We start from the raw sequence: 15,056 nt of genomic DNA, 5'->3' as shown, positions 1-15,056 counted from the left end.
CTCCAACCGGCTTTAAAGGGTTAAACCTAATTCGTGGGATTTTAGCAGTTTTTCAGCCCAAGTTGTACATTTAAGATCACCTCTGTGGGCTCTAGATTTTTGTATTTTTAAAACCCCAAATTTCAAATGGATCAGTGTATCTGTGACAGTCTTATTGTGTTGTGTCATTTGTGTTTACTGAGCTTTGGTTTACACTCGATTTGCATTATCAAAAAATCTGTGACCATGAGCATAAAACTTACTTTATATATATACATATATATATATATACATATAACTAGTCAGTAAATGTCAGCATGTATTTCCACAAAGGGACTGGTAGAAAACATTTCCTGTTTTCTCAATCACAAACTGTAAGCTGTAAAATTTTGCAAAATACTTTTATTTAGAGTTAGAGTTAAAAACAATTCAACATAACTTAAAAATCAAAAGAAAAAGAAGGATACAATCTTTGGGTCTTAAAAGTGAAAAAGATTTGATAAAGCCATGAGCAGCTATAGAAAACTGAATGATAAACCGTGTGATTCAAAAAGAGATTTACAGAAAGAAAAAGTTTGGTTTCCCATTGTCTTAATGAAAGCCTTTGGAACCGTTAACAAAGGCCCGGTCAGAAGATGTCAAGCAGCGGCCCGGATCATATGAAGTTAACATCTCATAGGTATAGACAGGAGTCAGACCATGAAGGGCTTTAAAAGCCAGCAATAAAATGTTCAAATGAAGTCTAACACTAACAGGTCACATCAAAGGAAACCAGTGAAACGTCGAAACATAAGAACTGGAAAAGATTCAAGGGATTCCTGTTCAGACATCAGCATCGCTAGACTTACACTCTTGGCAGATCCAGGTATATTTGTCACCCTAAAGCTAAGTAGCCTACCATCCGTGTGCGTCTGAAGCCAAACAAATACTATAAATTGTCCTTTCATGGTGATTTATTGGACTGGCTCATGCATGCGTATCGTACCCCCTGGGCCAGTGTGGGGTGTGGAGAACAACCAGTGGGTCATTGTAACTGTTCAAACTGCAGAATGATGGGTTTTCAACAGGGACTCTGTTAGCCTGAGAAAAGAGACCTGAAGAGAATTTTAATCTCACATGCACTCGGTTACTGAACCGTCCGCCCAGCTCCTGTCGTCCTGCGGAGCTAGAGGCTCAGCGCAAAATGATTAATGAGCATCAACTATTTCGGTCCGAATGTGTTTCTGCTTTTCATCATTCTTTTTGCTCTCCCAATGTAAAGTTACTCCTTTTATGCCATTGTTTCGCATCCTGACAGACACGCCGTCTCACCATCTCCCAGGCACGCGCACAAAGGCGAGGAGTGTGGAATGTCACAAACTGCAGCGCTGCTGCAGTGTTTTGCATTTCAGATGACTGATTGCTGTGACTGTTTTCTCCTGAGAAGCTGTAATCCTGATTTGAAACAGCACACTGTTTGTTTAGTCAGTCACCTTCACGGTAGACAATTTATTTTTCTGATAGGTTTAACATGTTGTTCTCCTCCCTCTCTCTAGAGATCTCCCTGTGAGAGGAAGATATGAGGTTAATGGGCTCCATTTGGATCCTTTGGTTTCTCCTGGTGGTAAGCTCACTTTTTACACAAGGATGTACAATGGCATATATTTCTGAAGGCCCTATCTCTCACTTTGCCAATTTTGTATGCTGTACATGTTTCCTGAACAAGATTCAATTCTCATTAAAGGGATGTATAATATGTTGTGGTCTAGTGGTTTTCTTTAACCAGCAAATTCACTCACCCTGTAAAATTAACTGTAGAACTACCCCAGTTTAAATATCCCCCAATATAAATGAGCCAAGTATATATATGTATAGATGTGCATTTTCTATTCTATTCAAAATATAGCTGATCCTTGCCCTTTATGCAGAAGATCACAACAGTTTTAATGTAAAATGACATCTTCAGATGCAAAAAGACACATTGGACAAGTCATTTCTTAAACTTATGAATATTTTAGTGGATTTCCAATCAAAAGATCAAAAAGGTGTGATTTAAGCGTGACTTTCAGCTTTAGTGCAAGAGGTTTAATTTATTATTTGTGTTACATTAAATCTTCATACATAGCACACCATTTTCAGAGGCTCAAAAATAATTGGACAAATTAGGATTCCTCCCTTGAGATGCTCTGCCAGGCCTTTACTGCAGTAGCCGTCACTTGCTTTTTCATGGTTGGTGCAACAGGCTGGAAAAAGTTCAAAGGCTTTGATTAACACTCTTGAATTCACAGCAGGTAAGTATTTACAGCGTTTCGCAACACTACTAAAGTTGATATTGAAACACTGGGTTTCAAATCTTTCTCTTTTTGTAGGTTCAAATCCAGTTACCACTTGTTCACTGTTCTCTCAGCTTGCAGGCAGAGCTTGGTTTTGGTTGCTTTCACGAGTAGAACTGCAGGTAAAATTCTGTTTTCCACAGCTGTGTTTACTGCGACATATTCTCCACACACGCTAGTGCAGGTAAGTTCCCTCCAAACCCACAGGTAAGTATTTTTTGTGAGAAAAAGAGTAAGTCAGGCAGGCACACCAGGACACAATCTGCAAAAAAAGGAGGACAGGTCAGGTAAGTATGGCGCACTGGTCACCAAGTTAACAAGCAAATAAGGTAAGAGGTCTAAATTAGTCATTCCTACAAGAAACAGAGAGGAGAACAAGGGTTATATACTGCTGCTGGTAGCAGATGAGGATCTACTTGTGGGAGGAGTAAAGAAAGTTAATACTCAAGCCCACACACACGATAGAGAGAAGAGAGATGGAGCAAATGGAGAAGATCGTTTGTTTATACTCTTTTGTAAAGCGTCCTTGGGTTTCTTGAAAGGTGCTGTACAAATCTAAGCTGTTATAATTATTAAAAGAATGAAAGAAACTTAGAACCTGAGAGGACAGGGGGACCATGACATACTGTGGGTCTTTCTGTTTTCAGTTTTCATAAGTGGAGGCAGAGATTCAGGTGAATGATTTGGCCATTGAAGAATACTCCTTTTCTTTGCCTTGAGAAATTCTTGGGTTGCTTTTGCAGTAAGCTTTGGGTCATTATCCACGTCCACTGTGATGCACTGTTGGATCGGTTTTGCAGCATTTGGTTAAATCTGAGTAGAGAATATAGCCCTGTCCACTTCACAATTCATCCTGCTGCTTCCATCAGCAGTCACGCCATCAGTAAACACCAGTGACCCAGCTCCACTGGCAGCCATTCATGCCCATGCAATAACATTTCCTCCACTGTGTTTGACAGATGATGCAATACACTCAAGCTGTTTTTCTCCTCAATATCTTTGTTTTCATCCGTCCATCTGCTCAATGGGGTCTTTAAGGTATTTTCTAGCAGAGTTGGGACTTCTTTTTCTTGAGCGTTAACCAGTGTTTTTCACCTTGTTGTATTGGATGCTGTTGTTAACCATGGAAATTATTTTGTGATCATCCACATCATTGTGGTCTTTCAGGCCGCTTGGTGTTGCTGAGCTGGCCTCTGCGCTCCTTCTGTTTAAGAATCACCAGATTGCTGATTTGGTCACTTCTAAAGTTTTTTTTTCTCTCTCTCTGTGAAGTTTATTTTGGTTTTTCAATCCTAATGATGATCTTTGTCTTTATATCGACATCTCTTTTTTCCTCTTTGGAGAGCTAAAGTGAACAGCTACCAAATTAAAGTTCAACGCTTTGAATTAATTCCAGATGTTTTATCTCCTTAATTTGTGATAAAAAAAATAATGAGGGAAGATGGAACTGCTTGCCAGTCAACTGTCCAATTACTCTGAGCCTCTGAAGCCTGGGGGCGATGTATAGACATGTCTGTGATTTTTAAACAGTTAATACAATACTTTTGTAAAACCTTGATTTAAAAGTCTGCACTTCAATCACATCTTGTTTGTTTGATTTAAAATCCATTGTGTTGGTGCTCAGAGTCAAAATAACAAAAACGGTCTCATTGTCTAAAGCACTTAACCGCACGATTGCATTCTGGAACAGGATTGGGGAAGTCAGTCACAAGGTTACTTTTAATGACGAGGCTCTGCCCGATTTTATTTGAGCTTTAATTAGCTTTAAATTGTCTTTTTATTTCTTACGTTTGTTACTCTGGATTTATTCTGTTGCTCTTGTAACACACTTTGTAATGGCAATTTTGAAAAGTGCTATGTTAATAAAGTTATTTGTCATTTTGATAACAGCACATCCTTTCATCAGCCACAGAAAGAAGTCACTTTTTTAGTTTTGGTTTTATTTTTGTACCACTTTTGTGCCGCTATGTACATGGCCTCAAAATAAAGGCTATACACGTATAGCAAAAAATAATGAAAGGCAGTGGAGAGTAGAAATTGTGATCTTTATCAAAGAAAAATGGATTAAAGATTCACTATGCATAAAACACCAGGAGGTAAACTTCCTGTTAGAGGTTAATAGAGGCAATAAAGGAAATAAAACCTAATGCAATAATCTCGTATTAATAACCAATTTCTGGACATTATATGAATGTCCAATAGCAGTGCCATATAAACAACAGCCTACAGCAGAAAGCTCTTAATGGAGATCTTGACCTCAAATCTTGATCTTGGGCTCTTCTGAACACCAGGATCAGATATTTAATGCACCTTGGAGAGCTATGACATTTCCCCAGCCCCAGCTTTTGAGGAATGTCATCAATTAGCTTAATGGGGCTGTTGTAATCATCGGTCACAGAGCGTAACACAAACCGTATGTCATATAGGGATGACATGTTTTGGCATGGTGTTCTATCATGTAATGATGTGCCCTATTAAGGTATTACAATCAAAAGTCAAACTTTGAAGTGGAGCTTGTACAAATTATGGTTAGTTGAATAATTAAGGTCTTAATAAAATGATCTTCAACACCAACTGGGTGAAAAATTTTGAACTTTTTACAGATTTTTTTGAGTCAACGGGCTTCATGGAAAATCATTTGGTATTCTTCAATGTCGCAGGGAGATGGAAGTTTACTTTCCTAGCCTGCGTTTCTGCTTGAGTTGAGGACGAGGTCTTCCAGCTAAATATGTATGCCTGATGTACCTGTGCAGGTCTGCCACGTGTTTCTGTGTTGTGTGGTTTTGTCATGTTGAATACAAAAGACTTGTGTAGGTGATGAAGCTGTTAGACCATGACATGCGAAGTTGTTTTATTTTTTCTCATTCAGCTCAGCTGTTGATACTGGTGGTGGCCTGGTGGTCGTATGTATGACGTCATTTACTTCAATGCTTGGAGTGACATCATATGTACGGCTGCTAAACTGCTACATGGGACATCAGCTCTCAAACAAAAGCCACTTTTTAAAAACCTGCTTTGTATTTTTCTTTTTTTTACAAACTTTTTATCGTACAGGTAAGGACGACACTTTGATCTAGTCACAATTTGTATTTCCTCCACAGACAACCAGGGGATTGTGGGTTTGCATCTCATTTGTGATATGTAGACACAATCTCCCAAGCAAAGTACTAAATTTCCACAAAGAATTTGGAAAATGCAAGTGCACGAGCCTTCGAGAGGCTTAATTTTCAGCCAAAAAAAGAAGGAAGATAAGTCACAGCAAGATGGGCTCTTTATCCTTCAGTGAACAGCATTATCAGAATCAGCATTTCACACAGCGGGCTCTCCATTTTAATGTTACCTCCAAACACAAACAATAGAGCAGAGAAAAGATTCATTGGGAGAAAGTCAGCTGCTTAACGTCCTTTGTGAGCTTGCAAACATTTTAATGAGTTACACAAATGGAGCGTGAGTAGAATTTCAAAGCAGAGTGAAATCCTCATCAGAAAAGCTTTGAAGATGCTTCAAAAACTTTCCATGCTGACTTTTTTCATTTTTTTCTATCCTTTATCCAAATGCACATCTTTATCCAAGCATAATAAAACTCTGAGATATTATAATTGAAACCTACATCACCATTCAAGATGATATTTACCTTTTTTTTGGACGATCAAAGAAATGTAGATCAGAGCAGAAACCGCAAACAACACAATGATGCTTCCCTGGCCACGGCACGTATTGCACTTAGTGTAGGGCATGTCCTCCTCTCAACTCTAATTCATGTTGTCTCCACAGTGCAGGACAGCGGAAGGCACTGACTCAATCTCAGACCCATCGCTCAGTCCTCAGCAGAGCATTGTAGAGGGACAAAGTGTGCAGGCGCTGAGCCAGGGTCAATACAAATGTCTCGAGCTGTCCCGCAAAGGCCGCCAAGAAAGCAGAACTGGTGAGAGGTCCCAAATTAATTTCAGGCTTCTTGAGACCAAATCCATTAACTCTGGGAGGGCTTTGCAGGTGGAGTGATGTAAAACTATTGAATGGGACCAGAACAATGTTTGTGTTCGTGTTAAAGATGATAGTGGTACTGCTGCAAGCTAACTGGCCCAATAGGGCTTTTAAAGTTTAGGCCGCAAGACGTAATCACATCTGTAGAGACATTATTTTACATTATATTACTCTGACTAAATAAATGAATAATACAAAAAATTTTTTAAATTGTAACGTAATGTAGAAAAGACAAGGACATTTTCCCTTTTTAAGTTTTTTCTTTAATAGTATACTTATGTAAGAAAAATAAGTGTTTATGATAGTAATTACACCCCCCCCCCCCTTTTTTTTTTTTTTCTTTTTTTCCTTCTTCGAGGGGTGCGCTGTGATTACATGTGGGATGGTTTGTTGTGCTGGGATGAGACACCAGCCGGGACATCAGTAACACAAAATTGTCCGCATCATCCTCAACTCTACCCGACTGGTAAGAACGTTTTTCGCATCTCTCACTAGATTTACAGCAACAGGCAGTCTGAAGTGAGACCTGCTGGGTAACATCGGGAAAATGGCTAATCGTGTCTCACAGAGGCCAGATAGCTTGCTTAACTTTGTTCTGTAAGGACTTAAAATTTCACAGCTGCGGAGTTCTGCTTAGTTTTAGTGTATGGTTTTATGAATTTTATGCATAACAGAATTATTTTTAGACATATGTCTTAAACTTAATGGCTGATGCATGGAAACCACGCATCAGCCATTAAGTATCATCAGTTTTATTCATAAAGCAATAGAGTGATTGATGTGAAACTTAGCTGAGGCAGATTATCTATTATGTATTACGTAAATCCCCTCGTCAGGTCAAAGGTTAATGCTTTTGTTTATCACACAGCCTCAGCTTAGTAATACGATCTTAAGACGGTAACCATCTTCATTCAAGCACAACTGTGCAACTGGTTTCGGTGTAACCTGCAGATATCCAAGCCAATAATTCAATCCCATTCATTGTTTATTAATGTTGATACATTTTAACTTAGTACTAACTATTTGCTTGAATGCTCAAATTTGATTGGCCAATCTTCTGGACACTACAAATTTAAAACCAGAAAGATTCCAATAGCAAAAATGTTGTTGCTTGCCTACAGATTATGTGCACTTATATAAAGATAATAGTCTGTAGAGATTAAGCATAACCTTGCATAACTACTTGGTTGCAGATTCATGAAAAAGCCCAATCATATTTGCTTCTGTATGACATGCTAGAGAAAAGATTAATACACTGTAAACAAGGTAAAACACGATCCTACTGTACTCTTTGAGTCAGGCAGGATAGAAAAACAGATTTATTCATATTGAATTTGACTGTGATTATATAAGTACAATTGATGTTGGGATTGCAGCATTAAGCGTTTCCAAAGAATGTGCAGTTTTTACATTGTGAGTAGTACAAGGTTCAATAATGTCTAGTTGAAGAACTCCAGACTCAAGTCATGTCTGATTTAGGAGATGCAATATAACGAAGAGAGCAGAGGTGAAGGAGAGGACAGAGAGATGAATGAGGAATATGTAAGGGTAAAAAAAGACAAGCAAAAGAAAAGAAAATAAAGGGAGGAATTATAAAAATATATAGGGACGCTCGATTCCTGACAGATGGATAGGGAGCGAGAACATGAATGTGGGAACAGAGAAGCCATTTTTGTAAGAGACGGCTCATGAAGGATCTTCCCAAAATGCCTGGGTACCCACATGACTCCTTGAAAGCTGACGCTGCTGATACGAGGTCTTTGGGAAGACGTACAGTAGGAAGTGGTTGCTGAACAGTTAATGAGCTGCCAGAGAGGACTAGGCAGTTGGACTGCAGTTGTTGATGTCAAGAACAAAGTGATCTCACTGATAGGTCCAGCCATGGATCTCCACTACATGTGGTTTAAAACCTGACGTATATGAAATGACCGTACAATTATTCCAAATGTGGACATTTCTATGTGACTAACTTCTGATGATATTTTTCGAGCTAAGTTAAATGCATTTGTTTCATAATGCCAAGGTTCGGGTTTAGATTTATGTGTTTGGGCTATGCCAATGTTTTACTGTTGAAAAACACTGAAAGACGCAGCCAAAGCATACAAAGAATCTCTACTGAACTCTCTGCTAAACAAACAGGAGCAGTAGACTGTGCCTGTAAGCCGTTTAATATAGTATATGAGGCTTTTAGGAAAATTATTGATGGATAATGTTGTTGTAGCACTGCCAGTGAGGCTTTTTCCCTTTTTTTCCACAGAAAAAATGACCAAATATTGTGATGAATCAGGTAACTGGATCCAGACTGGCTCTACCTGTCAACAAACTTTAAAGGACAAATTAGAGGTAATTGATCATTGTTTTGTTTTTTCTCTGAAAGTGATTGAACAAGACAAAGCTTGCATCAGTTTCTATATGCAGCAGACTAATATTTTTCTTTCCCAGAAGGAAATCCCTGATTTTCAAAGGGATGCAGCAGCAGAGCCAACCACGGAGGCTCCAGGGGTTAGCACAGAGAAAATTATCCTTGACAATGAAAAGAAATGCCAAGAGAAAATGAAGAATGATCCACCTTATAGAAAACCAGGTCAATATATCACATTCATCAGCATCTGCATTACAGGCTTGCAAATTTATGAATAATAGGCCTGTAAACATTTCTTTGCTTTTTTTTCCTGGTGTAGGGCGGTATTGTAGTCGTACCTGGGATGGGTGGTTGTGTTGGGATGACACTCCAGCGGACACGTACGCCTCCCGAAACTGCCCTGATTATTTCGGTGACTTCGACCCCACAGGTGAGCAAAGACATTCAAGAGGATTTGCTCATCTGATAAACTGTTACAATATCTAAACATCTAAGTAAGAAGAGGAAGCGTTACACTGTTTCCACACAGTAAGGTCCTCGGTTTGAATCCATGAGCAGAAGAAAATGAATGAATGGATGGATAGTAAAAAGCACCTGTATTTAGTGATGGAATTATTCTTTACAGAAAAGGCAACTAAGTACTGTGGAGCAGATGGGAAGTGGTTTCAACATCCAGACAGCAACAGGACTTGGACCAACTATACGCTCTGTGCAACCACCCATGAGAAAAGGCAGAGGGTAACATGTGCTGAATGTAATAAACTGATGTGTGTTTATTTGACAGGTCCCTGCACATGGTCCTCAGTTTGTCTGTTCAGTACTGTTTAAAGCTGAAATTTTCATTCTTTCCGCATAGAAACTGAAGTTGCTTGAGAGTGAATATAGATGTCTCCTCAAAATAAAACAAGAGCCACCGTCTACAAAAACAGGTAAACTGATTCTTTCTTCTACACAGTGCTGAGCTTTTACACTACCTGGCCAAAGAAATTCAGTGCCTGGACTTCACAAAATAATTGGATAAGAACCTTCCATTGGATAATTTCTGATGATGATGATTAATGTTTTGGTTTACAGAAAGTTATTTAACCTCAAGGGATGCAGTGAGTAGCTTCCAAGTTCGTAAACAGCCATGTCTGGTGATGCATCCCATGGTTGTGAATAAGATGTTACTCTGTTTCAGAAGTCGAATTATCCACCTGCATTAAGCAAAAAAAACCCAATGAGGATATTGCGGAAATTACTAAAGCTGGATTAGGAACTTCCCGATGCATTATTTAAACCTGGGAGGACTGCTACGAGGAAGAAATGTAATCGGGGAAAAAATTCTGAATATGGTGAAGTGATCAGAGGTTATGTAAATGTTTGGTGACATCAAATCATTAAAAAAAATTTAAATAATCCACCAGCACAACTCACAGCTATGTTTACTGGTGAAAGTAAGAGCATTCCCAACAAAAGAGAACAGTTGTGCAGCTTTAAGAAAAAATACTTATCAGTGAAGCGAATCGCAAAAAAGCCTCATTTTCCCAGGTAGCATAAAGATCGGACTTTGGAGCAACAGAAAAGTCTTGTGGTCTGATGAGTCCAGATTAACCCTGTTCAAAACTGATGGACAAGAAAGGTAAAAAAAGAAAGGTGGATGAGGTGCTCGTGCCTAATGCCTACCGTAGAACCCAGTGGGGGAGGTGTTGTGATCTCCGGTTGCTTCAGTTGTACAGAGCTCAAATGACCACCTGAATATTCACCAGATGGCAACGTCATCATTCAACAGGCTCAAACTGTGAAACAGTGGTTCATGGACCACAAGACATTAAAACCACTGAGAATCTTCGGGATGCAGTGGAGAAGACTGTACCCAGCAGGCTAACGCTCCCTTTGTCAGTACAAGATCTTGTCTAAAACACAATGCAACTCAAGATGGAAATAAATGTGACGTTGCACAAAACAATGCCAAAGTGACTGCATCAAACCTAAAGATAGTCCAAGTAAATATTACTGTGTCTTGTTTTTAGCCAGTGAGATTTCCCTGTAATTATAAGTTTCACGTTTATCCATGTGAATTTGAGACCTATACACATTTGCTATCATGTTTTGTGGGTCCTACAGGACCGTACTGCAACCGTGACTGGGATGGCTGGTTGTGCTGGGACGACACTCCGGCAGGAACCACTGTCTCTCAGAGCTGCCCTGATTATTTTTCTGACCTTGACCCCACTGGTAGGTGGTAAAATTCAACACGGTTGCTTGTTTAAAGATTTGCTGCTTTCCTGCTAACCTTTTTTCGTCTTCTATGAATTATATTTTTAAAGAAAGAACTCAATGAGTGTTAAATTGTGTACAGCGATATATTTATACATAAGCATTCTTTTTAGAAAGGGCATCCAGGTACTGCAGAGAGGATGGGCAGTGGTTTCGCCACCCAGAGAGCAACAAGACATGGACCAACTATACACTCTGTGCCATCAACACTAAAGACAAGTTAAAGGTAATGTAACAATAAAGTGCAATTATTCCATACCGTTTTTCTCCTTGGTCATTGTTTAGTTTAACTGAGCATGACTCTGTGTGTGTATGTGTGATATTAAACTTCACTAAAATCAAGGCAGCCGCCCAGTTTTCCAGGGACACTGAGGTCAACGGTGCCGACGAGGCCACGGTCAGTCCCACGGCTAATCGGGAGCAGCAGGAAATAGTGAGGAAAAAAATCCTCGACAACCAGTACAAATGCTTCGAGAAAATGAATCGAGATCCGCCTTATAACAAATCAGGTAACAAGAATATCAAATGAAATGAAAATCTGGGGTTCTCTACTCCCCTCTTAATGTTTAAGTGTCATCACACTGCGTCGATGTTATAGGTTTGTACTGCAGTCGGAACTGGGATGGCTGGCTGTGCTGGGACGACACTCCAGCGGGAACTTACACTTTCCAAAACTGCCCTAATTATTTTCATGACTTCGACCCTACGGGTAAGCAGCGAGACTGAAGCATTGAGCTCCTTTCAAGTTCTTTTGATTTGAAGCGATTAACTTAGTTCATGACCGATATGTTCAGAAAAAGCAACAAAGTATTGTGGAGAGGACGGGCAGTGGTTTCGTCACCCGGACACCAACAGAACTTGGTCTAACTACACACTCTGCAATGAAAACACCAATGCCAAGCTGAAGGTAATTTATTTCAAATTTAAAACTATTCTGCTATCATTAATCTGCTGCATTGTGGCCACAGTGTGATGGGTCAGCATAATAGTTTCCTTTGTGCCAGGGGCTCTGCACTACCAAGATTCATAACTCTCCCATACTGGTGTGATACTGATCTAAAATAGCATAGCTGACATTTCAGACCACGCATGAGTTTGATGCATTTGTTTACATGACAGGCAGGAAGGCTTAAAATTACATTATTACCTGCTTACAGTTAGAATTTGTACATGTAATGGTCTTATCTCATGGGGCCAAGTCCAGACAAAGTAGGTTTTGTTTGACTGAACAAATAGAGTTTGCATTTATTGGAAGCTTGCTTCCAATAAATGCTTCCCAATAGCCTGTGCCACAGGCTATACAGTCATAGGAAGTCTCCTTAGTAATAGTGTTACGACGACATCTTCACATATTAACAACCTTCTCATCACCAACAGCCCACGGCTACAAAATGAAGCCTTTAACAACATTTTCCACATGAAAACCAGACCAGAGCATCACAGAACTCTCACTGGGAATACAAACACCCAGATGGACTGTTTGAACTTTAGTAAAACATTTTGGAAATGTTTTAATTAGTAGTGACTGTGCCTCTTTTATGGGCAAGCATGTTATTATCAACTCTTATGCCAAACCATTTGTGTTTGTGCAAAAATGTTCAGCAGCTGGCTTTAAATTTGGATCTGGAATCTTTCTGGATTTGTTGACCTTGACCATTCATAATCTCCCAAAAGCCGTTTCAATTTTGTTGTCATTGCAATTTGTTTTGTTTACTAATGGATATTTTGGCTATACAGTGAACAGAAGGTGTTAGAGTTAGACCTGGGGATTAAATTGTGCCAGAGATAGAAAATGTTTGCAGCACTAATCATAACTGACTGATTGATACCTCTACCTGCTTCGGTCATTCAAATAATATTTTATCTTGATTCAAACATTCCTCTGTCAGCTCCAGTTAATTTCTTGTCGATAATAAAACATGTTCTTTTTGTCTAGTAATACACAGTATCTCTATCTTTGTGTTTTTTTGTTTTGCTTTACAGTCCGCCTACATCCTGTTTTACATGGCCATCGTGGGCCATGCTTTATCCATAGCCTCCCTGCTTATTTCTCTGGCCATCTTCTTCTACTTCAGGTAAAAGATTCAATGTGATGAATCTTTCCTACATGTGAGACTGCAGCACTGTGAGAATGCAACTGTAGTTTGATGACGCAATGATGATTAATAGGTGGTGTTGTCATCCTTAATGACTCATCATCTTTACCTGACATGATCTGACAGGCACAGTGATGTTGTCCTTACTCATTATTAGCACGATTCTTGTCTTTGCCTTATTTGGAGTCAGCAAAATATGAGACAGACTGTAATAAAAATATTATTCCCTGTCATAAATTAATGCAAAGTATCAATCTGACACTGCAGTTTCTCTTACACTATAGTCATACTAGGAAAAACAGTGGCTGGAGATGTGTCATAACCACAATTATTAGAACTATCTATAATGAACTTGTTGTCTTTGAGGACCACTCACAGTCAGTTGCCATCTTCAAAGGGACTTTGCTGCATCAAAATGGTGAAAAAGTGGCATTAAAACAGAGTCAGTATGCTATCAGTTTGTGATTGAGTAGCGTCAAATTGGCAATTAAATGCAATTTGTTTGGGATAATATGGTGATTCACCGTGATAAACTGGCAGAAATTGTAAATTTACATTAGCTACTTAAGGGTCCACCCAGAACCTCATAAATCTGAAACAGATTAGGGACATAGTTGCTACAGGATGGTGATTTAACAGCAAAATGATGCCGTCACTCAGGATCTACATAGGAACATAACCCGAATAAAAACAACTGGCAGCTGGATAGCAAAGACACACAGATGTCACAGATGAGTTGCACTCCTCAGCACAGACTGACTCAGACTCATTACGACATGTTGGCAATCTGTCTGTGTTTTTAAATCAGCATTTTTTTTGCAGCAACTCACCAATCTGAGAGTGTTGCACTTGGTCTGAGTCAGACTCCCACCAGGAGACCTGGCAACCCTGATGACTCTGGCAATCCCATTGTGATCCAAGGTGGTTGCCCAGGGGTTGAGAGTCTCAGCCTCTAGACAACTAGTTGGTCAGTGCAACTATTTGCAGCTTGTTTCTGGCCTAAAAAAAAGTCTGTGCAATCACCAGAAAACCAATATTTCAATTCAATTCAGTTTTATTTTTATAGCCTCATGTGGATTTATATTGTAAGGTAAAGTAATACTAGTCTACTAAGTTGTCCTATTTCTTAGTTTGTCTGAGTCATTAAAGTTACTTCTAGAATATGTAAATAATTTCTTTACTTTCTCACACATCTTCAGATTTTTGTGCATAGTTAAAATTCTGAGCAGAATGTGTTAGTGCTTTGCACCTGAGTTTATTGCTCATTATAGATGTTCATCCATACGGATGCTTAATCCCAGCGGAAGAGAATACAAAGTTAAGCAGTGTGCTTCAGCTGAAATTCAATTAGATAAGAGTTAAGAATAACAAACCAGATTAGCGGGAAAGAAATTGAATATTCAGTGAATAATCTATAATATTTTAATGATTGTGCCACAAAATAGTTGTGAAACTTTACGTTTCTCTGGGAAGTGAGGAATTTATCAGTGTTATTTCAAAAGAACTGAGGCTTTCCATTTAACTGAAGCAGCGACAAATAAAAAAAGACGCTTTTTACATTCTGAAACAATATTTAGAAACACTGGCTTGTTGGCCCTGTGGTTGGCGATTGTTGCAGTTATAAATTTTGATGTGCTGAAGTCTGCTGACCTCCTAAACACAGCTGTTATCCAGAACAGTTCTTGTAAGAGACCGTTATTGTGCAGCAAAGTTTTATACGCACTCATAAATCTAGAGGCCGAGTTTGGGGCAGGTGCATAATCACAAAACCCGCTGACCCACCGAGAGTCAAACTCTTCAGCTGCAGAGCAATTCAGTGGCCAGTCAAGGTTCATCAAGTCCTAACAAATTAAGATTTCAATAAAATAACAAGGTGTTTGGCTGAAACCGTCTTATCTTTTTTTTCCCTCTCTTTGCAGCCATTACTTAATATATTCACTGCCAAAACATTTAAATTACTGGATTTTGTATTATAAGATCCAGATGTGAAGCTCACAGTGGTATGTGATGCTGTATAGTCGCTACTCTGTTATTTACAACTCTACATCAACGCTGTCAGGATTC

The 15,056-nt window shown here is 39.1% G+C and overlaps 1 protein-coding gene across 1 annotated transcript in view; it reads left to right on the top strand.

The window, feature by feature from the left end:
- calcr (calcitonin receptor) overlaps window positions 1-15,056 on the top strand; it is a 65,122-nt gene that overhangs the window by 27,581 nt on the left and 22,485 nt on the right. Inside the window, exons 3-16 of the mRNA XM_085396292.1 lie at window positions 1,515-1,582; window positions 6,066-6,216; window positions 6,634-6,741; window positions 8,533-8,618; window positions 8,718-8,859; window positions 8,957-9,067; window positions 9,263-9,375; window positions 9,494-9,566; window positions 10,744-10,854; window positions 11,010-11,122; window positions 11,240-11,405; window positions 11,495-11,605; window positions 11,691-11,803; window positions 12,880-12,971. Of these exons, the coding sequence (XP_085252418.1) occupies window positions 1,538-1,582; window positions 6,066-6,216; window positions 6,634-6,741; window positions 8,533-8,618; window positions 8,718-8,859; window positions 8,957-9,067; window positions 9,263-9,375; window positions 9,494-9,566; window positions 10,744-10,854; window positions 11,010-11,122; window positions 11,240-11,405; window positions 11,495-11,605; window positions 11,691-11,803; window positions 12,880-12,971 (1,535 nt within the window). The 5' untranslated portion in view covers window positions 1,515-1,537. The remainder of the gene's footprint in view (window positions 1-1,514; window positions 1,583-6,065; window positions 6,217-6,633; window positions 6,742-8,532; window positions 8,619-8,717; window positions 8,860-8,956; window positions 9,068-9,262; window positions 9,376-9,493; window positions 9,567-10,743; window positions 10,855-11,009; window positions 11,123-11,239; window positions 11,406-11,494; window positions 11,606-11,690; window positions 11,804-12,879; window positions 12,972-15,056) is intronic.

This window comes from Rhamphochromis longiceps, linkage group LG22 (genome assembly GCF_057381845.1).
Source record: "Rhamphochromis longiceps isolate RC_006_pf linkage group LG22, R_longiceps_female_GT1.1, whole genome shotgun sequence".
NCBI classification, from domain to species: Eukaryota; Metazoa; Chordata; class Actinopteri; order Cichliformes; family Cichlidae; genus Rhamphochromis; species Rhamphochromis longiceps.
The sequence above is the reverse complement of the archived record's forward strand: the minus strand, read 5'-3'. Positions and strand labels throughout refer to the sequence as shown.